The 27772-nt window shown below is 46.3% G+C and overlaps 2 protein-coding genes across 2 annotated transcripts; both read left to right on the top strand.

The window, feature by feature from the left end:
• The first annotated feature begins 768 nt into the window (after positions 1–768).
• Positions 769–22489, top strand: LOC138574604 (zinc finger MYM-type protein 1-like). The gene is made up of 3 exons (XM_069649419.1): positions 769–985; positions 19153–19308; positions 20148–22489. The coding sequence occupies exon 3, from the start codon at positions 20166–20168 to the stop codon at positions 22284–22286; it is 2121 nt and encodes a 706-aa protein (XP_069505520.1). The 5' UTR covers positions 769–985; positions 19153–19308; positions 20148–20165; the 3' UTR covers positions 22287–22489.
• On the top strand, positions 22484–27772 carry LOC138574620 (zinc finger MYM-type protein 1-like). The gene is made up of 3 exons (XM_069649420.1): positions 22484–22611; positions 24436–24591; positions 25431–27772. The coding sequence occupies exon 3, from the start codon at positions 25449–25451 to the stop codon at positions 27567–27569; it is 2121 nt and encodes a 706-aa protein (XP_069505521.1). The 5' UTR covers positions 22484–22611; positions 24436–24591; positions 25431–25448; the 3' UTR covers positions 27570–27772.

Genomic DNA, 27772 nt, shown 5'->3' with positions numbered 1-27772 from the left:
TGGCTGATTTACCGCCGTATTATACACGTGGTGGTGTTGCTCTCTACACGAACCCGTCCATGATGGCAACAGCATTTTCTGTGCTTAAATGCATTCTGAACCTGAGATCACCTACTTGCAGGTTGTGAGAGTGGGGTCATAATTCGAAGAGTGTATTTTGGGCTTTCCTAATTTCCAATTAGAGTGGAGGCCCCATGTGAATCAATTACATCTAGCTCTTAGGAACCTGGCGCTCTCCTGCGAGGCACTGGGCATGAGGAAGACTATCCTTAACCCATCCCCCGAGAGCTCATGACATTTATCCCGTTACAGGAGGCCAGGCAGCAGCGCGCCCTCTACGACAGTTTTTCGCACAGTGTACGTACACGATACCGCTTTATCCATACGTAAAACGTAGCCATAGAGTCGCGGGAGTCTGCTGTTGAGGTGCCCAAAATATAGCCGCAACACTGGTCCCTGGGCTGTATAAGGGAGAGTTGTGAAGGCCCCTGTCACGGGCTGGGCATGGTTCTCGGTCAGGTTTGAGGGCGTCGCAGCTGCTGCCGGGCCCTGTCTATTAGGGGGAACTGTGCGAGGTTTCCAGCACGGACTGGACCTGCCACGGCAGCTTGTGCCTGACAGTTGGGTGCTGTCTCCTACGCAGCATTGGCCTCGGTGTTGTGTGTCGGACTCTTTCATCCCGTGCGGCGCCCCCGCCCTCTCTGGCTCGCCGTTGTCCCCCTGCATCCCACGCTTGGGCGGCCCCATACAGGCTCCCATTCAGCCGCCCTCCGGAGCGCTGGTAGCGGTTGTCTTTCGAGCCTCACGCTCCTCATGCTTGTCATCCAGGATCTGTCTCCAGTCACTGGCCATGGGCAGGGGGTCTTCCTCGAGGCTCCAACCACTCTGACTCTGGGCAGGGGGTCTCCGCCTGTAGGCTCTGCTGTCCCTAATTGCAGGCCCTCGTTCTGAAGTGCGGCGGTGGCGCTGGAGATAGAGTGTAAGGGTAAGTGTGGGGCAATATGGCACCACCTCGAGTAATTAATGCGCACCGCATGCTCGAGACAACTGGTTGTCATGGCGTGCCCTGTTGGCAGGGTTGGACTCGAAACCAAAGTGGTCCTGGAAATGTTTTTCAAAATTACGAATTTTACACCCTGCAAGTGTTTGGACGGTCACCCCAAAAGTAAATGTGGAAAAATGGGTGCAAATGGTGAATTTTAAAACAAATTCTCTACCATGTAGCAGGGATTGAAATTAGGATTTGTTGACCGAGCAAAACGCAGATCCTGGGTATCAGGCGTCGGTACACCCCCTTTTGGCGCGGCCGTTTCGCCGCGGGCCGGTTCGGCGCGGCCATTTGGCCGCAGCGGCCAGTTCGCTGCGCCCATTTCGGCGCGGGAGCCTTTCTGGCACCGCCGATTTGGCGCGAGGGATGTTTGGACGTGGCTGACATTGCAGCCACATCTAAACTCCCTCACGCCAAATTTAAAAGCATCATTATTTTCAAATGCAGCACCTTGACAGGAACTTTGCCTGACAACGTGTTGCATTTGAAAATAATTTGGGGTCAAGTGACTGGCGTGAAGTGTAGTAAGTGTAGTATTTTTTATTGTGAATTGCCCAAATGCTTTATTATTATTATTTTTTTAATTAGACTGTTCAATTATGCGAGTTAAATATGCAACTTTTGCTGCCCCAGGCACAAGGCCAGTTTGGTCTTGTGGTTAAGTTCCAAGCCTCACAATCTTGCAGGCCATGGTTCGTGGCTGGGCTAAAGCTTTTAATTTGATTCTATTTGAAAAAAAAATAATGTGATATTTTGCAAATAGAATAAAATTAAATTACAATCAGTTTGTGTGCTATATTGTGGGTCTTATCTCATTTTGTTCATCTTATTTTTTCAATTATGAACTTTATTCTCTTGTATAATAAATTTACATATTTTAGTATTTTTCGTACTTTATTTTTTCAAGATATGAGTACACGCCTTCGAGTTAGGAATACGTGTAGGGTTTTAGTATTACACATTGAGTTTATTATTTCTTAGTCCTATCTCTTTTATTACATATATCTTTATACCCCCTATAGATAGAGATAGTGAATGTTAGGGGTGAATTGTGTTTCTCCCTTTATTGATTCACTACTCCCTTTGAGTCTAACCAAGAGCTAAATCGCTCCCAACTCCTGTCAATTTCTAACCCTGATGTTGGGATTAAAAGTAGCTAAAAGCAATAAAACGATGACGAGATGGAAGGACGTGGGCAGGGAGAATGGGAGAGAGTTCAGATGATCAGAAAATGAGGGTACCCACACAAAAAAGCCCCGTTGTGCAGAGGCCCACCGGGAAATTTCTAGTGTTCCCTGTTCACCAGTCCATTACTGCTTGTTTTTGCCGCTCTGGGTTTGCAGGCTTTGCCAAACTCATTTTTTGGGCCTAGCAATCCCATAATACGTGTGTCTATTGCATTCTTCCTGTGTGTTTAGCTGTTGCTTTGCTGGTAACCTCCCGATTTAGGGCCTGATTCATGGAAGTGTTTTTTAATGGCGGAATCCCACAGGAAAATGCTCCATGAATCAGGCCCTTAGTGTCTTGGATGGACCAAAGACCTGTGCATCAAAACGAAATGGGCTTTTCAAACCAGGCATTTGGGCCTTGCTGGACAAACCATATGGATTGAAAACGTCTTTTATTCAATTGCGCATATTAAAAATATTGCTTTAGAAAGACCGTGCTGAGACCGCTCTGTGTGGTCTTTCTAAAGTGAACTGTCATGCCCCTGATGCACATGAGTTTGCACAGGGGCTGACAGGCACATCCATGCCTCCCTGAAGACAGAAGCTATGGCCACTGCAGGTAAGTGTGTGTGTGTGTGTGTGTTTAGGTTTATGCAGGTGCTTGTGTGTGTGAGGGGAGTGGTGGGTGGGTAGTGATGGGCAGGGAGCAGAAGATGGTTCGGAAGGTGAACCCCTGTGGTGTGTGCCCCACCCAAGTGTACTGGCCCTTTAAGGGAATGGGTCCCTCCCATGTGTATTGCCCTTTTAACATGAGCCATGACTCTGTCATGGCCCAAGCTAACAAAAGGAGCCCCTGCAGGCACGTGCACCAGAATGGCTACAGACTCGCAAAAGGAATGACTGGTCCGTCTCTCATTTAGTCCTGCCGGCCCACACCGTGTGAGCATGACGGCGACGGTGAGAACAGCTCCAGCTCCATGTCGTAGCAAAGAGAAAGTGCTCCGGGTCAGAGCTGGGAAACCTGAGCCCAGGGCCACCCGGCAGTGAGAATAGAGTGTGCTCCAGATTGGGGCACAAAGAAAACAGCGTGTCCCTTCTCTCAGGAACCCGGGTCCACAGGCGTTAAATGTTGAGGACGCTCCACGTCAGAGCTGGCAGAGAAAAGACTCCCGCTCCCCTCCAGCAAACAAGATCCCAGGCCCATCGGTGGTGAAGTGTGCATCAGCTCCAGGTTTTCTGAGCATGGAAAATAAATGCAGAATGGGCCAGTACAATCCTGGGCCCATGGGCGGTGACTGGACAAAAGCAGAACATCAGGAGTGGAGCGTAGACAATAATCAAAGCTGCAGCCTGTGATGAAGGCTGTGTGGTTGCTGGCTGTGGACTGCAGAAAATAAATAATGACACGTCACAAGACCATGGGTGCTCCTCCTACAGTCGGTACAGCAATAAGTAAGTGCACGTCTGCATGGAGAAGTCCTGCCTCGAGAGCACTCCTGGCTGACCCAGCGCTGCAATCTCTCACACAGCCCAGTGTGCCTCACACCTGCTCAGCATGCTATGCAATTACACAAGTCCATGGCACTGAAAGGAAGGAAGTGGCGAGGACCTGACAACCTGCTACCGGTGTTGCCCTGCCTACCTAGCAGGTGGCCTCATCACACTGCCACTGGTGTGTGCTCTCTACTGGTGGCAAGACAATGCCTGTCTGGGTGAGCGAGATAGAGAAGTGGCCCAGACACCCTGCCCCCAGTGTCACCCTAACCTCTGTCAATGGCAGCTTCTTGCCCACATGGCAGCCTGGGAAGGGAACTGTGCAAGTGGCCTCATCTTCCTGACACTGGAGTGTGCCCTGCCGTGCCTGCCATCCATGGACCAGGCCGACGTTGCCCTGGGTGGGATTCCTACCAACCCCAAGTTGGGACATCACCTGCATCATCAACACCACTGACTCCTGCCTGGGGGAAGAGAAGAAGTGGTCCAGACACCCTGTCATCTGTGTCCAACCAGCCATCGTCTCGCAGCCATCAAACCTACCACCCGGAAGAAGTGCTGTGAGCCAACGAGGGTTGCAGCTTGGTACGAGTGCTTGTGCCCCTCCTGTCCCACGACAGTGAAGAGACACTCCTGCCTGCGGTAGCATAGCCAAGGAAGAGGGGATTGAGTAACATGCTGCCACCCCTGCCCTCTCGACATCATGTGGTGCAGCGTGGATGCCCTGCAGCCCGCTTCTCGCTGACTCCCTGTCAGAGCTGCCCGTTGGTCAATGTGGCATCGGTGGCGCAAGGGGAAGCGAATGACTCACAATTTGGTTGTCTATCCTGAATCAGCGCATGTTCCGCCACGTTCTACTGCGAGTGGTCTGGCCCTTTTCCAAGATGGCCGCTCGCAGCTGCAGCTTTCCTCATTCGCCGGTCTGATGCGGTGCTCCTGGCGTTTCAAGTCTCCTCGCTCCAGATTTTGAGTAAGATGCTAGTTTTCATTTTGCTTACCTACCTTCTACTGTGCCTCCTTTTGCTCCGTTTTACCCTTTGGTCTCTCCTCCTGGATTCCCCCTCCCCTGTTATCCTACCTGCCTTTCTCCTTTTACTGGTCCTGTTTGGTCGCCCCTCCCCTGGCTCTCTTGCTGTGGACCGTCCCTTTGGATCTCTCTTGTAACTTTGTTCTCCGGTGCGATCCATTGCGCATTCCATCCGCCAGGAGAGGTTTTTGCTGCCTTCAGACTTTTCTCTCTATTATATCTGGACCTATCTTTCCTGTTCGCCGCTTTGTCCTCTGTCCAGTCATCCGCAGCAGGCCATAGTGGTGGCAGGTCAGCATAGAGTGACTTTGTGACAAGAAGAAAAACAAGGAAGGAAAAATCTAAAACCTCTCAGAAAGGATCCGACTCATCAGACTCAGGTGAGACTGCCCAACAACAAGGGACTGACTGAACCTGAGCCTGGACACCCTGCTACCTGCCTCTCGCTGCCTGCCTCAAACATCAAGGGACTAAGCCGATGTGGCCCCTGATGCCCCCAGATGTGGCTTTACCAGCCTTTGAACTGTAAAATCAACGGACCTGGACCCGTGGTAATGACTATCTTGAACGGACACTGAAGTGAAGCAAACTGGTCTCCTGCAGTCCTGCAAGTGCTCAGAGAAATCTCAGTAGACATGTGTTTGGATGCTGGGGGTCTGCATGTAAAGTATGTGTTTAAAGTGGTCCCAGTTAGATGGATGTGGAACTGTGTTCCCGTAAGTTTGGCGGCACGCTCTAAATGGTGCCAGCAGCTAGCAATGGCATCATTCAGTGGTGGAAGCTCCACTGACCCCAGGTTAATAAAGGTTTTTGTAACATGTGGTCGAACTGCCAATATTCCACCAGCAGTTTGCCAAACGCGACTTTCACCCGCGGGTTATGTGAAGAGTCTTTATATATGTGTTGTATGTCTATAACTATCTGAGCCCCATGCGTGTAGCAGTGGCATATCCTATCTGTTGTTGATCCTACGATTCTGAAGTAGCCCAAGTAATGTTGTTCAGTAACTGGCGGAAGGAATCATTCATGTTTCAGTAACGTGTGTTTGTTATGAAAAAGGTGGAGTGTGGTGTGTGACCCTCCCAAGTATGTTGCCCCTTTAAGGGAATATGTCCGTCCCATGTGTATTGCCCTTTTAACATGCCATGGCCCAAGCTAATAAAAGGATCCCCTGCAGGCACCTGCACCAGACCGGCTGCAGACTCCCAAAGAGGAATGACAGGTCCGTCTCTCATTTAGGCCTGCAGGCCCACATCGTGTGAGCACGGGCCTTCAGGCCATGATGCTGTGGGACCTTCGAGCCAGAATGGTTATGGGTATGGGCCGCCCTGCCCCCACTTTGTCCCATGGAAATCCTCTACGGTGCTGATGAGCCATAGCACCCCTAGGGGCCTGCTGGATGCCCATAGCAGGCCCCCATATAACACCCCCGAAGTAAAGCGTAAAGGAGGGGAAAGAGGTGTGAGGGTGAAAAAAGTGCATTTTCAGAATATTGAGGGCCGCACCAAAAATGGACAAAAATAAACTGTCTTTTTTGTGTGACCATCAATATTTTCACATAGATAGAGCCAGACAAACCTGTCGGGGTCACATGGCTCTTGATCCTTGAATGTAAAATATACATTTTTATCATATACAGGCTTACTATCTTTCTATTTACTGGACTGACTCACACCTACATTGCATGCACTCATTTACCCCTTGGATGCTCTCCCACTCTCGAGAAGACCCTGGTACAATCGCCAAAACCTCCCTTTGCGCAGCTGCCCAGACGGCCAAAAACTACAATGCCATTAAATACTCTTTCATACATGCCCTGACAAAACATCACATGGAGAGACTATCCCATCAACCATCTGACAGCTGTGTTTCTCCATCTCTCTGGACACCGCCACATGACCCTGGTTGCATGTTTATAATGCCATCTTGTCACAACCACTAATGCCCTCTCGCTCAAGCTCCCTACAGGTGGGCCGCACAGCAGTTTAACATCCAGTTAAAATGTTTATGGTCTCCATAGTCCCACCCAACGTTTTTTAGAAAGAATTGCACCGCATGATGGAAAGTTCTGGAGGTAGACTAGTGTGAAAAGGAGGCACAAACAGCGGTCGAGAGACCCCGCATCAAGTGCTCCGGCTGAGAGTGGCTGACGCCATTTAACGAGTTTATAGTGTAGAGGAGTGAACGTAGCTGCTGCCTGCTTTCCCTGCCTGAGCCCCTGATGCAGAGGCCCAGGGATCTGCCAGCACACATTAGCACCACAATGGGTGGGCACTAGGAATGCAGTTGACCCTTCATTGGCACAGGTCCCTGCGGAAGCAGCAACCAAAATAGGCCGATGGCAAAGCAGAAAGACAGTGAGAAAAACATCAGTATGCAGACCGGAGTAGGCAGGTCAGTGCTGGAGCCTTGGTGCAGTCTCTTTGTATGGTGTTGTAGGGGATACGCCTCCTAAGCAGTTAGCCCCAGGACTTCTCGTGTGACAAAGGGTTGTAGGCAGGGCAGCATGCTGGCTTGCTAAATACTTTAACAGGGCGAAATTGCAAGGTGCTAGCCAGGCATAAAAAGTCACTTGCCACCTCAACTCCACACATACACACAGCACACCATTTCTTACTTCCCAAGAGTCTAGTGGCGAGTGCAGATTTGAGCTCTTCTTTCTAACATGCCTGGCATTGACTCTGTTTAGTGACTATTTTATGGGACAAGTTTACAACTGTGATGGGTGCATCATATTCTGAACTCGCCCACACAAGCTCTACTTAGCTTCCATGTATGTTAATTCCTTTAAGGCAACAATACATTTTGAAGAGCGAGTCCTAGGAATGTCCCTCCTCATTCCCATGAACAGGACAGCCCGAAGAGTCAAGAACCCTCAAAGTCATTCATTATTCGGACAACCCCAGGAGCACCAGTGACTGACACATATGCAGTGAAATATTCTCTCAGACAGCCATTACAACCTTATCCAGTGAATTTCTTTATGGATACAGGTACTTCAAAAGTGGTCCTGGACCCAAATGCATGATCAATGACGCTGACAAATGCTAAGAAACCACTGTGCTGACATCATTGGTAACACCACGACATAGCCACCTTAGTCATGAAGTACACTCACAACCATGCATAGCTTTACACTACACACACACATACTCGTATACATAAAGAAAATGCTTGAACAGTTCTGTAGCTAGAGGATGGATGCATGTACATACTGTTAAAGCTTTTATTATTTTTCTCATTAGCCAAGTGCAGGAACGCTGAACGCAAGGCAACGAAGAGATGCAGAGCAAGCTTGCAGATGCTTAAGGCAACTAACCCTATGGAACTACAGGACTATATAAGGAGCCTGGTAGGATCAAATACAACTGACCTACAGGAAATGTAGCACTATATAAGTGTGCAGAAATCATAGTATAAGTCTAATGAAAATCACGTAAGGCCTTGAGCCGCAGGACAAGAGACGAGAGGGAGCAGAAGCAAGCCGCACAGAGCGAGAAGGCCAGGGCTCGGAGCCTGCAGAGACAAGCAGCACATTCCAAACTTAAGATGAAAAGGGGCCACCTGCAGAAAAACATCAAATCCTCATAATTGCAGACCAGAAGAGCTCAACTTTGTGGTCCTTAACCACGTGATGCGGCCAAGCCAGACAATTGTCATTCTTCGTGGTGGGAAGACGAGCGGTTCTCAGCAATCCAGACAAGAAGTGAAACATGAGCTAGTTAACAATGTTGCAGCGTGGAGAGCACTCTCATAGGCAAACGTGGTGTTGCTACCAGACACATTGGGAACACATAGTCATTTCATATCACCTTGAAGAGGTGCACCGAAGGATGAGAACTGAACTGGGTTTCAGGCCTGAGGAGACCAATTCCAGCCAATCAGGGGACAGAAACCCAGGGGTGAATGGCAGGGGGTAAGGACCAATGGTAATCCTGGGACCCTGCAACAATGTAATAGATAGTTTCTCGGGAGAAGGGGCAGGACAGCCACCTGACATGGAAGGACCAATAGAGTGAGATGTATAAGGGCAATCAATAGTGTCTACCACTCCGAGCACCCAATGAGTACGTATGATAGGTTTTTTGGGGAGGGCCTAGGTGCTGACGCCATTCAGCATCAAAAACGGGTGGCACGTTAGTTGGAATTGTGATTCCGGAGATTTTTGAATGTCCTGTATGATACCTGTCAGTTTTTGTAATAAACGACAGTTCTAACTTGCCCTTGGCTGAGTCCTCCTTTTGTTCTGGGGTCAGGGTTGTTGGACACTTGGGAGCTAAACGGGTGAGCTTGTAGTAACCCACAGACCTCTGGCATAGCGTGACCTCACCAACAAATTGGTAGCAGAGGATTGGTTGGCTACGCCCATTTGGCATAGAGCCGCCTCTCCCGCCGCAGCACCTTAAGGGCCGCAGGACACCTTGTGGGACCCAAGGCGATGGGGAGTGCACGCCCGTAAAGAGGCCGTCAGGAACCAGCTTGGAAATATCCTGCCCATGATCCGTGAGGAGTCCAGCAGATCAGAAGGGTGGCGTGGCAGCTTTGGGTTGACCCGGTAGCTGAACAGCGTTAGTGGATCACAGAGTGTAAGTATTGACTCAGCCATATGGTAACTAAGGGAAGTGGGAAAGTAATGGGGTGTGAGTGTTCTAACGCATATTGTCGATTATTTGTGAAGTATTGTCGAGTATTGTCTAGTAGCGTTGAGTATTGTGAAGCGTAGTAGGGAAGGGAGCGAAGGTACATGTCATTTTTATGGCTAGGGTACATTTGGTCTTAAGGGGAAAGTTTCTGGTGAATAACCTAGGCTATTGTCTTAAGGGCACGGATGACAGAAGTTATGTAAATAGTGTATTCCCTGTGGATTGGGTGTTTGAGCTTGGGTCATGGATGATGGTATACCTGTGTAAGGTTTAGCAAAGGGAACTGGCCTAGATTGTGGAAGGTGTTCGTCTGGTTATGTGTTGAGGAGGTGTTTTATCTGCAAGGTGACGTTGTAGATACAGATTGAACACAAATAATATTGGTATCCCCTGTTAGGAGGCAGGAAAACAGCTGTGGGCTTATGTTGGGGTTTTTATAAATGTTGGTGTAGCAGGCCCGTAGCATTGTGTACATTTTAAATGCTTTCTAGCACTACCTTGTTAAGCGCGCTGGTGACGTCACCCAGTAAGTCCGTGCATAGGACTCAGAGAGCACGAAGTGTTGTAGAAGCGGTGTTGAGAAACTTAAAATTGACAGAGAAGTAAGTCAAGTGGTGGTGTGAGTAAGGCGCATGACCGAAATTGGTGCGTGTGCCTGAGCAGGTGGAGAATTGCAGAAGGGAGGTGCGCAGAGCACGTCTGACAGGTTGTTTCGTGCCCAGAGAGGCTCAACAATAATTATTAAGAACTGTTATTTTGTTGTGTTTGTGTAATAACAGAGTGCCGATAGCCTCGACTTGAGGTCAAATAAGTATGAAAGCAATGTATCAAGGGAAGTCCGGGGGACACACTTCCCTACAACACTTGTGTAAGACCCTTCCATGCTATAAGGACAAGATTTGTAATTATAGCAAGGAATGGACAAAAAGTACAGAGGGTAAATTGACTAAGCCATGGTCACAATACAGAAGTTTCTCCAAGAATGTGCAGCAACCACTACTGAGACACTTCGAGGACACTTTTAAGGGGAATAAATTAGCCAATTCTATGGTGATATTTGAACTCTGGCGAATGCTCCAGGAGAACGAGGGGATAGTAACGAGGCGTCAATGGATGCTGAGCCAACAGGAGAAACTGGGCCAGCGTCTCCGCTCGCCGCTTCCCCACCTTCACCTGCAAGCAAAAAAGAAGGGGATACAGAAGAGGAGCAGGGAATATACCCTATACGGGAGCTAAAGGCTGCAGAGGGGTACACAAATCCAGTATTTCACCCTCCACCATATACCAAGGAGGAGGGGCAGAAAGGGGTCGGATAAACGGACAGTGGAAAGGGAACCCGTGAAGAAGCACAGACTAGCACCAAGGAGGGGCTAGGGGCATAGCCTCGAATGAATAGGTAGGAGGGCAGATCCTCCTGAAGTTCGATGGGAAGACAGCGGTAGAAGCAGAACCTTATTCTTGTATCTTTCTTGTTTGCTTTCTTTGTCGAACTTCGAGTGGTCTTCACATCATTAAAGACAAGTCACTTGACTGTGTGTCATAAATTACCTTATCAAACACTTTCTTTTGTTGGGTGTGTTGAACGTTTCAAGTGCAGTCAGAGGAGGTTCTTTAGACTGTTGTTATGCATATCAGTACTTGTGGTTTTACTTGTAAGAGATAGAAAAAGAAACAAAGCTACACTTGTGCTCTCTGTGCTTGACATGCTTCTATTACGATTCTATTGAAGGTGTAGTCATGTTGTCAGGCTTACTGTGTGATTTGGGTACTTGGCAAGTCAGCTCTATTAAGCAATCCACAAACAATTGCACCTTGATGTACACCCTGAGCTGGGAAACTACGTGATCAAGTGCCTTATTTGCAGACTTGGCTTCAGTCCCACTGTTGCCTCAAAACCAACGTGTGTGATCCTGGGCAACGTATTTCTCACTGTGCCTTGCCTCCTAAAATGTCTACTCTCTGGAAGTGATTTAGTTCACAATGCAAGATATTCAAAAACAAGCCTCACTTCTGGTTCGTAGACTATAGTGTGACGCCATAAATACAAATAAATGTCAGATTCATAAATTCTACACCACAAAGTTATTTGTTTCCTTGCTAATTCACAGACAAACCACTTGTTTTGTTTTATATTTGCCAGCATGCAGAACCAGGGGGTTTAAGAACCGGGGTACTTAATATGAATGCACCATGTAGAATATAGTATATACCATATGTAATATGCACATCTAAAAGAGAACATATGACGCATCTCAGACTGCATGTAATGCTGTGTCTGGGGTTGCTCCTGTCTCTGCGTGGACGGGCCTTGACTTAGGAGTTCAGGCTGAACTACTCCCATTGGCAGCCAGACCAGACTGATTTGTATATGGCTGGTCCCCTCTTTCAGTGGCACGGATGGGCTAAAAAATGGTTAAGATTAATTCAAAACCTTCCATCCATCACTGCTTTGGTTATTCTTACAGGCGTGTTAGAAGCACAGCAGCCCCCCCCCGACCCCTCACCAAACTGCAGAACCTATCCGCCTACCCATCCCACAAACAATGCGTCCTCACTGTGATGTCAGCATTCTTGCAGGAAACACACAATTATAATGCATCGCTCCAAATAGCAGGCCGGTCGCCAACCTAGGGGATGTCTCTGTCATGGTTTCTCACATCCGACTTTTAACCTTAAGAAAACAGAGCACCCAACCACTTCAAGATATGTTTTTTTTTCTCTGAGCGCGTTGCTATCAGCATTGGCTCGTCTGGCTCTGATAACATGACTGTCACCCACAGGGAGAGAAACAGCATGCATGTCATTTAGACACAACCAGCGGTAGCAGCTGCTACCCATGGCAATCCCCTTGCTAACGTTGGTACTACTCGTGCGACCCTTGGCCTGCAGGTCTTCAACCTTAGATGCCATAAAATGATATATCTCTCAGTAAAAATGATATTGGCCGGAAATAAAGAACTTTGTTTTAATAGCAAGTGTGTGCAGGAACATTCAACGTTTTAAAATTACAACTGCTTGCTCAAAGGGAGTCACCACCTTAAACAGTTCCCACAGGATTGTGAGACTTATCATTTGGCATAAGGAAGCTAAACATTTTCCACAATAGCACTTGTTAAGGCATCTGCAGACGTATTATTGTTTAGGGAGTAGTGTTTGGTTGTGCTTGTGTGTTTGTGTAACACCTATCCAGGGTCATCTTCCAAGCCCCCGGAAGCAGAGGCTAGGTTTAAACCCATAGCGGAAGCGGTTGAGTTGTTCATTTTATGCGATTCAGTATTTTCATACGTTTTGCAGGCAGTGGCGGCTGCTATGATAGGGCGGCCGGGCGCCGCCCCCCCCCCCAAAAAAAGAGAGAAGCTAAAAGAGATTCAGTCAGAGAACTTCTCTGATTGAATCTCTTTTAGCTTTAGTGCTGCTGCATTTCCTTTGCCAACAGCGTGGGGGCGCTGTGGCAAGGAAATAGGCCTGCCCGGCATTCACAGTGGGACCGCGGGGCGCGACCCAATTTAGTAATTTTTTTTCTATAGTAGAGGCGTGGAGCTCGTAGCTCCACGCACTCTACGTAGCCTCTTTAATTAGAAGCCTGGCGGGGCGCTTCAGGGGTGGCCCCGCCAGTATGAAATGTGCGCAAACAGCGCAGTTCCCCTCCCCTGCCATAGATACAGTAATGTCATTGGCTGACAAACAGCCAATGAGATTACTGTATCTATGCAGGGTGCGTGCGTGCGCGCGCCTGTGCGCCTTCACACCCTGTTTGCTGACTTCAGTTGAAGTTCTTTCTTTCCAGCCGTACTCTACTGACAACAACACGAGTGTGCTGCTGCCCCACCCAGTGACCAGGCGCCGCTGCGGACCGGTAAGTAGTACCCTTTCTTCTCTGGGCCCGGGGACGGGAGTGTTACTTACATTATTACACTCCCCTCCCCGAGCCCAAACTATGTGGTCCACCACACGGCCAGCCCAGGGCCAGGGCCCAGTCAACACTGAACGATGTGTAGGCCAGGGCCTACACGTTGTTCAGTGTTGCTGCCGAGCTGACTGCCGTCAGCTTGGGGCGAGACGGTACTAGAAGCGGGCCGCCCGCTACACAAGGCTCGCCCCAAGTTGACGGCAGTCAGCTCGGCGGGGGCCGCCTGCGGCCTGGGCCTAGCCTACTTTTGTTTACCCCTGGTCCGTGCGTGGCCCAAGGGCCTTGCCTTGGGCCACGCCGGACCGGGACGCAAGGCCCAGGGCAGGCAGGCGTGCACTGCTGCTGCACTGCTGCAGCTGCCCATACAGCGGGCCGCGACCACTCCGCATCTGCTATTGTGCCGTTTTATATTTTCGGCATTTTTCAACAAAAAATGCCGAAAATATAAAACGGCACAAGTCACCCGGGAGAGCCCTGGCAGGGAGAGGCTCTGCCAGGGCTCTCCCTGCTGGTGACTTGTGCCGTTTTATATTTTCGGCATTTTTTGTCGAAATCGAAAAATGCCGAAAATAAAACGGCACAATTAGCAGATGCGCCGGGGCCCGGAGTGGTCGCGGCTGAGATGCACACACATTGTACAATCAGCCATGCGTAGCGTGCACACACCCAGCCACACTGACTGCATAGCCTTGCTCATACCATCAGACATGCCTATCTGGCTGATGGAGTGACGAGCGAGCGTGCGCACTCTGGAGGGTATACATAACCTATGTATACCCTCCAGAGTGCGCACGCTCGCTCATCACTCCATCAGCCATGATCAGTCATGCTCTTCACACACGCAGCCTCGCTGATTGCACCCCTTCATAATCAGTACCATCAGCGGTGCTAATTTACTATCTGTACCCCAAGTCCCCCATTCCAGCTCTGCACGCCATTGGCCAAACTGAACAATGCTCTAATCACCCTCATCCACACTGTGCACCCCCTCTGCCATGCTGTGCATAACAGAGGCATGTTCCCACTCCTGACACGCGTGGTGCAGACTGCCAGTAACATGTGGAACACAGTGAAGTAGGAACGGCGACACCCGCCACTGCCTCTCCACACCCTCCACCGTCCATACCCACTACTCTCAGCAATGCTCTGTGCACACTCATGCACGCTCAAAAAGGAATGTGCATAGAGCTCCCACATCCACACCGTGCACGCCTCAGGCATGCTTGCTTTACCTTCATGTTCCTCTGCGCTCCCACAGAGGGAAGCGTGGGAGCTATGCAGGCGAGACTCCACAAGAGAAACTGCTCCCAACATGTATCAGTCGCCGGCTTTGCTTGCAGAGCGCTTTAATGAGACGCCGCTGCCTATCGTCGCCCTCTGTAGACACTGGTTAACGGACAATCAGATGTAGAGTTATGGCAATGGGAAACCAAAAGAAAGACAAAGCCCAAAGAAAACAATGTTTGCGCATCGAGGCAGCCCGTCTGCCTACCTGGTGTGACACTGTGGTACCAGCAGTGAACCGGAGACTAAGGGCATAGTCGCAAACCTCCCGGGGTGCATGGGGAAGTGGATGGTGTGGTTTCCATTCTGCAAAATCGGGTCATTTATAAAATCATGTGCATCATATCCCATGCCTACTGGGGCCCGTTTTGGGCTACAACTAACGGAAACTCTTTAAATACTGCCCTACTAGAAACCTGAGATCTGCTGGCACTTTCTCCCTCATCTTGGTCAACATCACTGAACATTGCTCATCCTTCATATAGTACCTCTCTAATTTGAGATCCATTGACACTTGTTGAAGGAACTGTTTGATTTGTGATATGAGTCTGTGACTAAGTCTCTGGGAACTTGCTGATTTTTCCGACTTCCCTTGCATGCAGTTGTTGCGCTTATTGTGGTTTTCCGTTATGGTTTTACATCCCTTTCCCACTCCCTCGGCCCTTAACCCAAGGGTAAAACATTCAAGTTGCAATCTACGAGGCAGGCATAGGAAGCCACTCACTCCCTTAATTAAATACAAGCTCAATTAGTAAATGCCAATGGCTAGCTGTGAGTGCAAACTCTGAGGCACACTAAGCGATAAGTCCAAAGTTGAGCATGATCAGACCTACTTTATCCACTTGGGGTGCTATGCATGACTGTGTTTGCAGTTGGCTCGCATAGGACAATAAACAAACTAAACATTGGCCCATAGGAAATCATCAATCCAATATTTAACACAGGAAAACCCAGTATTGCATTTTTTCCCTTACAACAAAAAGCTTAGCATTTTAATTTCAAAAATGTGCCACTTCAGATATGGAGATAAGGCACAGAATATTTGATTTTACTGACCTGCCACTGGCTATTAGTGTGATTGACCAATACATGCCAGTTTCAGCGGATTTCCAGTGCCCAGTACTGATGGCCCCAAACATCACTTATAGCAAGACAGACAAACTTCAATATCGTGGCTCAATAGAGACATTAGTTAGGCAGAAAATTAATATTGCACTAGGGGGATACTGGTGTCACAATATTTCCGTTAGATGTCAATGCCAAACGGTAAACCACATAACAATGCTTGGCTAATTGCTGCAGGGGCCCCCTGAAGACCCCAAAATACCTTTCCATTCCTTGCAAGTGACTTTGGGGGAGATGTACTTACCTCCTAAGTGCCATTCACGCCCCTTTGTTACATTCAAAATGAAAAATAAGGATGAAATTAACTTGGCAGTACTTTAAGCCTGCATACAGTTGCACTCATACCTGCCTAACCTCTGAGTTTAGCCCGCAGACTCAGGGTTTTCACGCTCTTCTCTGGGAAGAGTGTGGAGTCTCTGTTTTATCACACCAGTGACCAGGCTCAGAATTGCTGCGGCTCGGGGATTCAGATGGGCTGGCGCAGTCAACATTGAAGCGGCTATGGCGGCACTTGCTGCACCTGCACCCCTAAAAAAGGGTGTTTTTAAAATTGTCAATCATTTTCTAGAGGGTTACCTGTATTTGTTCCTGCCAGGGAAGCGCTGATCAAGGGCGTGATAAAATGTTAGATGTCTCAGCAGGACTATCCAGGCTGCGGGCATTTTCCCCTCATTCTGTTTCTTTTAAGTAACCCACTTGGCACTTCTTATTAAAGGCATTAGCAGAAAAGTGAATGGGAATGGTCAATTTCTCTGTGAAGCCACAGCTCATTGGGATGGGCTGCTTAGCATTTAAAAGCCCCATAATCTGCATCTATGCTAAAGTAAATACCAGACTAACAATCCATACTAGTTTGTGCCTTGTCTGCATGGTTGACATGAAAACAATGTTTTTACCCTTTATGAGGCATTGCATATTTTTTTTTCGTCCTGCATAACAAGATGCATGCCAGTGTGAAATGACAGAACTGCATTCTGGGACCCGTAGTAGTCTTGTAGTTATAACAGGGAAACTAGGGTATATTCCCAGAATCAACTTAAAGAGGCTGGAAGGCCGTCTCTGAATGGAATGGTGTCTCGGCGCAAATTTCAAAATGATGTTTGGAGGTCCCTTTCCCTTCAGCTGAGAAGACCTGCCTGCACATGTGAGCAAAAATGCCTCTATCTGGAATAGTGCAAGGTTTTCCAGGTGCAAAAGGTCCCTGTCGAAATGGTAAATGAGTTTTTTTGAGGGTGGTTTCATTTGATGCAGTTTTCTACACAGTTTATCCTTTTGACACTTTGGCAGAGCCTCGTGTGACTGGGCGGAGTCTTGTGTGGATATGGGCATACAGCTCACTCAGGGATTTTTTTTCTAAAAGTAGGCAGGCCTGGCTGCACTGCACGTCGTCTGCTGTGGGACTCCTCTCCTAGGAGGTGTACCCTGGCTTAGCCACCAGTGCTATCCTAGGCAGCCACTGGACACCTGGCCTGGATAGAAAGGGCTGAACTCAAGCCTCAGGAGACCCCAGCACCTCAGATCAGCCTGGTTTGCCCCTGGGATGTATTTTTGGGATGGGGAAGGGTCGTCGTGCTACCATCTCCCCTCATTCAGTCCTCTTTTACAAACGATAGTGAGACTCCACTTGGCTGGAGCCTCAACTTGTAGAGTGAGAAGTGCGCAATACAATTTAACGCATGGATGGTCTGGCAGTGGCTGGCACACTCATAAACTGGTAGACACAGTGACCGTATCCTTACAGAATCAGGCACGCCGAGTCAGGCATGTATCTTTAAGTGCTTGAGAAATTGACCTGTTTGGGATATGATTTCATTTATATCAATTATTTAAAACATGTCACTTGTTTCTTTGTCAGTCATGTATATATTCCATTATCGCAACACTTGTTTTTACTCTTCTGAGTGCGTATAACTAACACCCAAAAAAAGTATATGGCAAGTAGTACTATTCAAAACAATACTGCCTACTGTTTGTTTGCTTTATTCATGAACAACACAGAACAGGGAAACCTGGTAAGCACTATGAGAACTGGGTAAATTAATTAGCACAATCAACACTCTTCCCTAAAGGAAAACAGGCGCGCTATAAATAAAATATCATATCATGCCTCTGTCCTTCCCTGGAATTGGCCATTACCATTTTAAAGTGCTAGCAAATAGCTTACATGACCTCGCATGGGGTATTCTGGTCGCAGCACCAGTCATTATCCGTGTGATGTCATCTGTGTGTTCATTCCATAATCACTAAAGATGTTATGTTTAAAAACGAAAGACCCCCGAAAAACGGTCTTACTAGAAGCTTGCTGGTGTCTTGTGCTCGTTAGCTTGGCGCACGGCAGCCTGACTGCTGCAAGGCTTCCTCGTGCAGCCATTAGCTGCGCAGCGCATGGCAGTGAACTTGCACAGCCATTTCATTAAAAACAGCCCGCGGGTGTATGTTTAATAGATTTAGCCTGTTCGGAAACCATCTGAAGGGTTTATATCTCATGATGGCACGGCACACTATTAATCATTAAAGTTCTCAAGCCTTTTAAAATCCCAAGTCCTCAGGCGGAAGCCCGGGTGGGAGCCGCAGTGAGGAGCTGCAGTAGCATCAAAAGCAGGGACGGCGTCAGGGCATTTCAAACCTTTCAAATGAAAGGGGCCTTGAGCCTCAGAGGGGCCCTGAGCAACTGCCCCCATGTTGGCAGTCTGAAGTTTTCACAAATAGCAACATATTCTTTTCATTCCTGGGTTTAAATGTGCATGTGTAATTAACTGTCAGCCTGTGCTTCTTCTTCTTGCTGTTTACCCACCTTCCCCTTTGACCTCGGCTCACTGCCTTGTGTTGTGCTTGCTTGATCTGTCTACCTTCATCCCTTCATTCCTTGTTGTGGCCAGGCACAGCTGTAGCACAGCTACACTTGCCAGGCACAGTGCCACTTGCCAGACACAGCTGTAGCAGAATTAACTACCCGTTGTTCTAGAAGCAGAAACATGGTGCAAGTTCCTGGACATCATGATCTAATAGCAGTGCCTGGCAGAAGCTTGCACCGTATGCACAAGGCCAAAATGTTGGCTTTGTCAATGCTTGTGTTGAACAGGATCTCAGTGGCTTTGCCAATGCTGTTTTTAACAGGACTTCAGCGAAGGACACGCAGAGTGCTTATAAATCGGGTGCCTGAAGGGCTGCAGCAAATTAATTTTGTAATGTGAGCTCCGCAAAGCGCACTTTTAAAGCCCCAGAACGAAAACATTACAAAAATGTATATATTGCAGCGTTATACAACTGATGACTGGCACATGGTGGTAGTTGCTGGTACTTTCTTTACACATTGTACTAATGATTATTCTGGTGCAGCTTCAATGTTACAAGCAGTTAACTCTCTCTCCTTCATGTGTGAAAACCATTTTAATACTGCTGTAAGCCTATGTTGCCCTTTCTCAGATCAGTCCCTCGCTTTCTCTTTACAGACCATCAGCAACACCTTACATGAACAAATCCAACCAGTCCAGGGCAATTGTGCAACTAAAAACATCAGACTTCAACCTCCACAGTGCACCTTCCGGGATTTGGATTTCCCATAGCCTGCGAAGGAGTTCATTGCAGTGACCATTCTCCAGAACGAGGTGAGCTAGCATGAGTCTTTTGTAGGGTTTGGTGCTCAGGGCACTCTAACTCTGTTTGTGTTCATCTGTAGTAAAGAAGGCACACAGCTATCTTGTTTAAAAAAAATTTGAAAAGAAGCCCATGTTTGTGGGGATCAATGAGGTGGGGGAAAATCTGATGAACAGTACAGACTACAGAATGGCATCTATGACTAGCTGAGAGGGTGGCATGTGAAAATTGAAAGTCATACATATAATGCAAAAAGGCCTGCTTATGGTTCAACGGAAGCAAACCTGTCCATTTGGAAACTGTTTTTCGAAGGATAGGATTGGGTGGTGGTTCCCAGTTACCTCATGATGTCCTGGTATCATCCAGTTGAATGGTATACAGTAATTTGTTTTACTGCTGTAAAATCCCACAGTCTTTCAAACATCAGAATACCTTCTTTCTAATCTTCACCATTGCTCCCACAGTGCTTGGGAGGGGTTGGGGTTGTGTCATGCAGTCAGAAAAATCTCCCTACATTCTAAACAATGTTTTTTTTAGAACAGTATTAACAGAACAAACTTGCCTCATTTCTTCCATAAGTACTCATTTGCCAAACAAGCTGCAATATGTACTGTGTGGCTGGTGTCACATTTGCTAATGGGCATGTGTGTTAACGCATGCATAGATAACATCAGCAATTATACTCAACTGTACTGGTCGATGATAAGTACAGCAGAGTTGTGTATAATTGCAGACGCTATCTGTGTCTAGTACCGACTAATTATACTTGTGTTATTGAAGAGCATACCTAACAATGACTACATGATCCCATCTACATATACATGTACATAATCATTTTGCTTATTAACAGGTGTCACTGTTGCTGGAAATGAATTCAGTGGACCAATTACTCTCAAAACCATTTTCCGGACTCGCACACAGTGAAAAACTGGAGGTGAAAAGACTAGGGCCTGATCGGCCAGATGTAAAAATTGAACAGTCCGCAAAAGATAGGGGAAAGGCTTACACACGCACATTTTCCATGGTGTGGTATGAAAGGAAGACATGGCTCACTGGTAGCATTGCTAAGCGGTCTTTGTTCTGCTTCCCTTGCCTGCTGTTTGGAGGTGAAACGGCCTGGACAAAAACCGGAGTCACTGACTTAAAGCATTTGTCAGAAAAAACCAAGAGACATGAATCGTGCAAATCTCATATTGAGAATATATTACAGCTGCGCATGTTGGGAAGTGTAAACATTGCAACACAGTTGGATGATGCCTATCGCCGGAGCGTGATGAGGCATAATGAGGATGTGGATAAAAACCGATACATCTTGTCAAAGTTAATAGACTGTGTGCGTTTTTGTGGTGCGTTTGAATTGGCTTTACGTGGCCATGATGAAACTGAAGACTCTTTAAATCCTGGTGTGTTTAGAGGCCTGGTGGATTTTGTATCCAGCATAGACAGTGCAATGGAACTACACTTAAAAAATGCAACAGTATTCAAGGGCACTTCAAAAACAATTCAGAATGAACTGCTGGACTGCATGCTCACGGTCACCAGAGAGATCATTGTAGAGCAGTTAAAATGCACTGATTATGTGGCTATTCAGGCAGACGATACAACTGATATTTCCACTAAGACTCAGTCTGTGCTAGTCTATCGCTACATTGATGAACGATACAGAATTGTTGAAAGGTTTTATGGATTCTCTGATCTGAAAGACTCTAGTGCGCAGACCATTGCTACTGCCATAATGGAAAAATTGGACAAAGTATTCCCTGAAGATTGCCACAAAAAAAAAGTAATTGCGCAAACATATGATGGTGCGAGTGTAATGAGGGGGGTGTCTGGTGGAGTCCAAAAGAAAGTAGCTGAAGTGTATCCAAATGCACATTATGTACATTGCTATGCACACCAGCTTAACCTCATCATTGAACAGGCTGTTTCAAATATCTCACAAGCTCGAGTTTTCTTTTTGGATATCTCTGGCTTCTGTACATTTTTTTCTCGTTCTCCAAAAAGAACCGCAGTTCTAGATGAGGTTTCAGATTCCAGACTTCCAAAACCATCTCGCACTCGCTGGAGCTACCATATTCGGGTAGTGGAAGCCATATATCGGCACAGGGAAGCACTCCGTACATGCTTTGAGAAAATTATTGAAAGACGGACTGATTTTGAGGGGGTTACTGTGCATGAGGCCCAGGGATTCATTCGAACTCTGAAAGAGAAGGAGTTCCTTTTCTTCCTTTTTTTGTTCAATGACATAATGCCCCATGTCGACATTTTATATAACCAGCTTCAGAAGCGAGACATTGTCTCTGTGTATGTGCAGAAAGCTACTGAAACTTTTATCAAGTGCATTGGCAGAGTACGTGAAAGCACTGACAATCTGGAAGCTAAATTTCCATCAGAGGCAACTTTTTCAGGTCGCAATGCAAATATGAACACTTTGAATCGTTTGGCTAAAGAAGTATGTGATATTATAGTTACACAAGCCCAAGAACGCTTTGCATTTACTAACCACTTGGAGGGGGCCAAATTGTTGCAGAGTGACCTATTTCAAACACATGGACAGTCTTTTCCCAATGATGCACTGAATGCAACTGTCCAAGCGTACCCCATGTTAAACAAGGAAAGACTGCGCACTGAGCTTTCAATTGTTTATGAGAGACCAGAATTCTGTAGTTCAAGTGGGGCAATTTCTTTATTAAAATTGTTCGTTGAAAACAATCTCGAAGAAGCATTTAGTGAGACAATGCAGTTATTAAAAATTCTGATTACTACACCCATGACAACAGCTGAGTCTGAGCGCTGTTTCTCCACCCTGAAGCGAATTAAAACATTCTTGAGAAACACAATGACTGAGGATCGTCTGAATGCTTTGGCCATGCTGTCCATGGAAAAACAACTAATTCAAGAGATCCCTGACTTTAATACACGGACTATTGATAAATTTGCCTCTCTGAAAAATAGACGTGCACAATTTGTGTACAAACTTTCAAAATGATTGACCAGTGAATGTTCTGTTACAAACGAGCTATTTGCAGTTATTTTGTGGGTTACCTTGAATTCTTTGTTTCAATGGCCTTATATATGTTAGGATTTTGTTTAAGGTTGCAGTGATCTATTTGACAGAACAGTGAGAAATGTGAAGTATGTTTTGATGTTATGGTTGTTGGTTGATAATAAAGCACTCAACATAGTAAACTATTTCTGTTGCATTTTTCTCCATGCAATATGTATGTGCTATTTCTGAGACCTGTGCATTCCACGTGTTGCAACTTTGAGCAACTGAAGCAATGGCAACTCAGCGAGGCAGACAGCCATTAGAGGTAGGACAAATATGTCGCATTAATTAAGTGGTTAAAAACTAAAGTCATATTTTAGCTTAGTTTCCCCCTTTCAGAAAATGCCTCAAATCCCACCTTAGTAAGAGGATGAACGCATGTGAATGCCAGTAACAGCATGACAAACATGTTTCCATCATTACTGACTATATAATGAATTTCTTTATGCATACACCATAGTACCAGCTATTCCCAGTACAAGCTGCTGTAAAATACACCATCACACTTGCACACGTAAGAATAGTGTACCACCATTAATATGTAAAACCGAATGCTTTTTTCATATTTCGGTGGGTTTTTTGGACAGTAAATTGCACATTTTGTAGGCCATTTTTCCAAAATTTTCGCGGGGGGAGAACCCCCCCGCAACCCCCTTGGGGGGGGGGTGGGCTCGCGCGCTGCGCGCGCTCGCTACTATATTCGCCCTGGGAAATTTACGCCCCACCAGCTTTCAAACTCACCAGCCGCCACTGTCCCTGGAATTGGCCATTACCATTTTAAAGTGCTAGCAAATAGCTTACATGACCTCGCATGGGGTATTCTGGTCGCAGCACCAGTCATTATCCGTGTGATGTCATCTGTGTGTTCATTCCATAATCACTAAAGATGTTATGTTTAAAAACGAAAGACCCCCGAAAAACGGTCTTACTAGAAGCTTGCTGGTGTCTTGTGCTCGTTAGCTTGGCGCACGGCAGCCTGACTGCTGCAAGGCTTCCTCGTGCAGCCATTAGCTGCGCAGCGCATGGCAGTGAACTTGCACAGCCATTTCATTAAAAACAGCCCGCGGGTGTATGTTTAATAGATTTAGCCTGTTCGGAAACCATCTGAAGGGTTTATATCTCATGATGGCACGGCACACTATTAATCATTAAAGTTCTCAAGCCTTTTAAAATCCCAAGTCCTCAGGCGGAAGCCCGGGTGGGAGCCGCAGTGAGGAGCTGCAGTAGCATCAAAAGCAGGGACGGCGTCAGGGCATTTCAAACCTTTCAAATGAAAGGGGCCTTGAGCCTCAGAGGGGCCCTGAGCAACTGCCCCCATGTTGGCAGTCTGAAGTTTTCACAAATAGCAACATATTCTTTTCATTCCTGGGTTTAAATGTGCATGTGTAATTAACTGTCAGCCTGTGCTTCTTCTTCTTGCTGTTTACCCACCTTCCCTTTTGACCTCGGCTCACTGCCTTGTGTTGTGCTTGCTTGATCTGTCTACCTTCATCCCTTCATTCCTTGTTGTGGCCAGGCACAGCTGTAGCACAGCTACACTTGCCAGGCACAGTGCCACTTGCCAGACACAGCTGTAGCAGAATTAACTACCCGTTGTTCTAGAAGCAGAAACATGGTGCAAGTTCCTGGACATCATGATCTAATAGCAGTGCCTGGCAGAAGCTTGCACCGTATGCACAAGGCCAAAATGTTGGCTTTGTCAATGCTTGTGTTGAACAGGATCTCAGTGGCTTTGCCAATGCTGTTTTTAACAGGACTTCAGCGAAGGACACGCAGAGTGCTTATAAATCGGGTGCCTGAAGGGCTGCAGCAAATTAATTTTGTAATGTGAGCTCCGCAAAGCGCACTTTTAAAGCCCCAGAACGAAAACATTACAAAAATGTATATATTGCAGCGTTATACAACTGATGACTGGCACATGGTGGTAGTTGCTGGTACTTTCTTTACACATTGTACTAATGATTATTCTGGTGCAGCTTCAATGTTACAAGCAGTTAACTCTCTCTCCTTCATGTGTGAAAACCATTTTAATACTGCTCTAAGCCTATGTTGCCCTTTCTCAGATCAGTCTCTCGCTTTCTCTTTACAGACCATCAGCAACACCTTACATGAACAAATCCAACCAGTCCAGGGCAATTGTGCAACTAAAAACATCAGACTTCAACCTCCACAGTGCACCTTCCGGGATTTGGATTTCCCATAGCCTGCGAAGGAGTTCATTGCAGTGACCATTCTCCAGAACGAGGTGAGCTAGCATGAGTCTTTTGTAGGGTTTGGTGCTCAGGGCACTCTAACTCTGTTTGTGTTCATCTGTAGTAAAGAAGGCACACAGCTATCTTGTTTAAAAAAAATTTGAAAAGAAGCCCATGTTTGTGGGGATCAATGAGGTGGGGGAAAATCTGATGAACAGTACAGACTACAGAATGGCATCTATGACTAGCTGAGAGGGTGGCATGTGAAAATCGAAAGTCATACATATAATGCAAAAAGGCCTGCTTATGGTTCAACGGAAGCAAACCTGTCCACTTGGAAACTGTTTTTCGAAGGATAGGATTGGGTGGTGGTTCCCAGTTACCTCATGATGTCCTGGTATCATCCAGTTGAATGGTATACAGTAATTTGTTTTACTGCTGTAAAATCCCACAGTCTTTCAAACATCAGAACACCTTCTTTCTAATCTTCACCATTGCTCCCACAGTGCTTGGGAGGGGTTGGGGTTGTGTCATGCAGTCAGAAAAATCTCCCTACATTCTAAACAATGTTTTTTTTAGAACAGTATTAACAGAACAAACTTGCCTCATTTCTTCCATAAGTACTCATTTGCCAAACAAGCTGCAATATGTACTGTGTGGCTGGTGTCACATTTGCTAATGGGCATGTGTGTTAACGCATGCATAGATAACATCAGCAATTATACTCAACTGTACTGGTCGATGATAAGTACAGCAGAGTTGTGTATAATTGCAGACGCTATCTGTGTCTAGTACCGACTAATTATACTTGTGTTATTGAAGAGCATACCTAACAATGACTACATGATCCCATCTACATATACATGTACATAATCATTTTGCTTATTAACAGGTGTCACTGTTGCTGGAAATGAATTCAGTGGACCAATTACTCTCAAAACCATTTTCCGGACTCGCACACAGTGAAAAACTGGAGGTGAAAAGACTAGGGCCTGATCGGCCAGATGTAAAAATTGAACAGTCCGCAAAAGATAGGGGAAAGGCTTACACACGCACATTTTCCATGGTGTGGTATGAAAAGAAGACATGGCTCACTGGTAGCATTGCTAAGCGGTCTTTGTTCTGCTTCCCTTGCCTGCTGTTTGGAGGTGAAACGGCCTGGACAAAAACCGGAGTCACTGACTTAAAGCATTTGTCAGAAAAAACCAAGAGACATGAATCGTGCAAATCTCATATTGAGAATATATTACAGCTGCGCATGTTGGGAAGTGTAAACATTGCAACACAGTTGGATGATGCCTATCGCCGGAGCGTGATGAGGCATAATGAGGATGTGGATAAAAACCGATACATCTTGTCAAAGTTAATAGACTGTGTGCGTTTTTGTGGTGCGTTTGAATTGGCTTTACGTGGCCATGATGAAACTGAAGACTCTTTAAATCCTGGTGTGTTTAGAGGCCTGGTGGATTTTGTATCCAGCATAGACAGTGCAATGGAACTACACTTAAAAAATGCAACAGTATTCAAGGGCACTTCAAAAACAATTCAGAATGAACTGCTGGACTGCATGCACACGGTCACCAGAGAGATCATTGTAGAGCAGTTAAAATGCACTGATTATGTGGCTATTCAGGCAGACGATACAACTGATATTTCCACTAAGACTCAGTCTGTGCTAGTCTATCGCTACATTGATGAACGATACAGAATTGTTGAAAGGTTTTATGGATTCTCTGATCTGAAAGACTCTAGTGCGCAGACCATTGCTACTGCCATAATGGAAAAATTGGACAAAGTATTCCCTGAAGATTGCCACAAAAAAAAAGTAATTGCGCAAACATATGATGGTGCGAGTGTAATGAGGGGGGTGTCTGGTGGAGTCCAAAAGAAAGTAGCTGAAGTGTATCCAAATGCACATTATGTACATTGCTATGCACACCAGCTTAACCTCATCATTGAACAGTCTGTTTCAAATATCTCACAAGCTCGAGTTTTCTTTTTGGATATCTCTGGCTTCTGTACATTTTTTTCTCGTTCTCCAAAAAGAACCGCAGTTCTAGATGAGGTTTCAGATTCCAGACTTCCAAAACCATCTCGCACTCGCTGGAGCTACCATATTCGGGTAGTGGAAGCCATATATCGGCACAGGGAAGCACTCCGTACATGCTTTGAGAAAATTATTGAAAGACGGACTGATTTTGAGGGGGTTACTGTGCATGAGGCCCAGGGATTCATTCGAACTCTGAAAGAGAAGGAGTTCCTTTTCTTCCTTTTTTTGTTCAATGACATAATGCCCCATGTCGACATTTTATATAACCAGCTTCAGAAGCGAGACATTGACTCTGTGTATGTGCAGAAAGCTACTGAAACTTTTATCAAGTGCATTGGCAGAGTACGTGAAAGCACTGACAATCTGGAAGCTAAATTTCCATCAGAGGCAACTTTTTCAGGTCGCAATGCAAATATGAACACTTTGAATCGTTTGGCTAAAGAAGTATGTGATATTATAGTTACACAAGCCCAAGAACGCTTTGCATTTACTAACCACTTGGAGGGGGCCAAATTGTTGCAGAGTGACCTATTTCAAACACATGGACAGTCTTTTCCCAATGATGCACTGAATGCAACTGTCCAAGCGTACCCCATGTTAAACAAGGAAAGACTGCGCACTGAGCTTTCAATTGTTTATGAGAGACCAGAATTCTGTAGTTCAAGTGGGGCAATTTCTTTATTAAAATTGTTCGTTGAAAACAATCTCGAAGAAGCATTTAGTGAGACAATGCAGTTATTAAAAATTCTGATTACTACACCCATGACAACAGCTGAGTCTGAGCGCTGTTTCTCCACCCTGAAGCGAATTAAAACATTCTTGAGAAACACAATGACTGAGGATCGTCTGAATGCTTTGGCCATGCTGTCCATGGAAAAACAACTAATTCAAGAGATCCCTGACTTTAATACACGGACTATTGATAAATTTGCCTCTCTGAAAAATAGACGTGCACAATTTGTGTACAAACTTTCAAAATGATTGACCAGTGAATGTTCTGTTACAAACGAGCTATTTGCAGTTATTTTGTGGGTTACCTTGAATTCTTTGTTTCAATGGCCTTATATATGTTAGGATTTTGTTTAAGGTTGCAGTGATCTATTTGACAGAACAGTGAGAAATGTGAAGTATGTTTTGATGTTATGGTTGTTGGTTGATAATAAAGCACTCAACATAGTAAACTA

This window comes from Ambystoma mexicanum, chromosome 1p (assembly GCF_040938575.1).
Source record: "Ambystoma mexicanum isolate Mex_15411 chromosome 1p, UKY_AmexF1_1, whole genome shotgun sequence".
Classification (NCBI taxonomy): Eukaryota; Metazoa; Chordata; class Amphibia; order Caudata; family Ambystomatidae; genus Ambystoma; species Ambystoma mexicanum.
The sequence above is the reverse complement of the archived record's forward strand: the minus strand, read 5'-3'. Positions and strand labels throughout refer to the sequence as shown.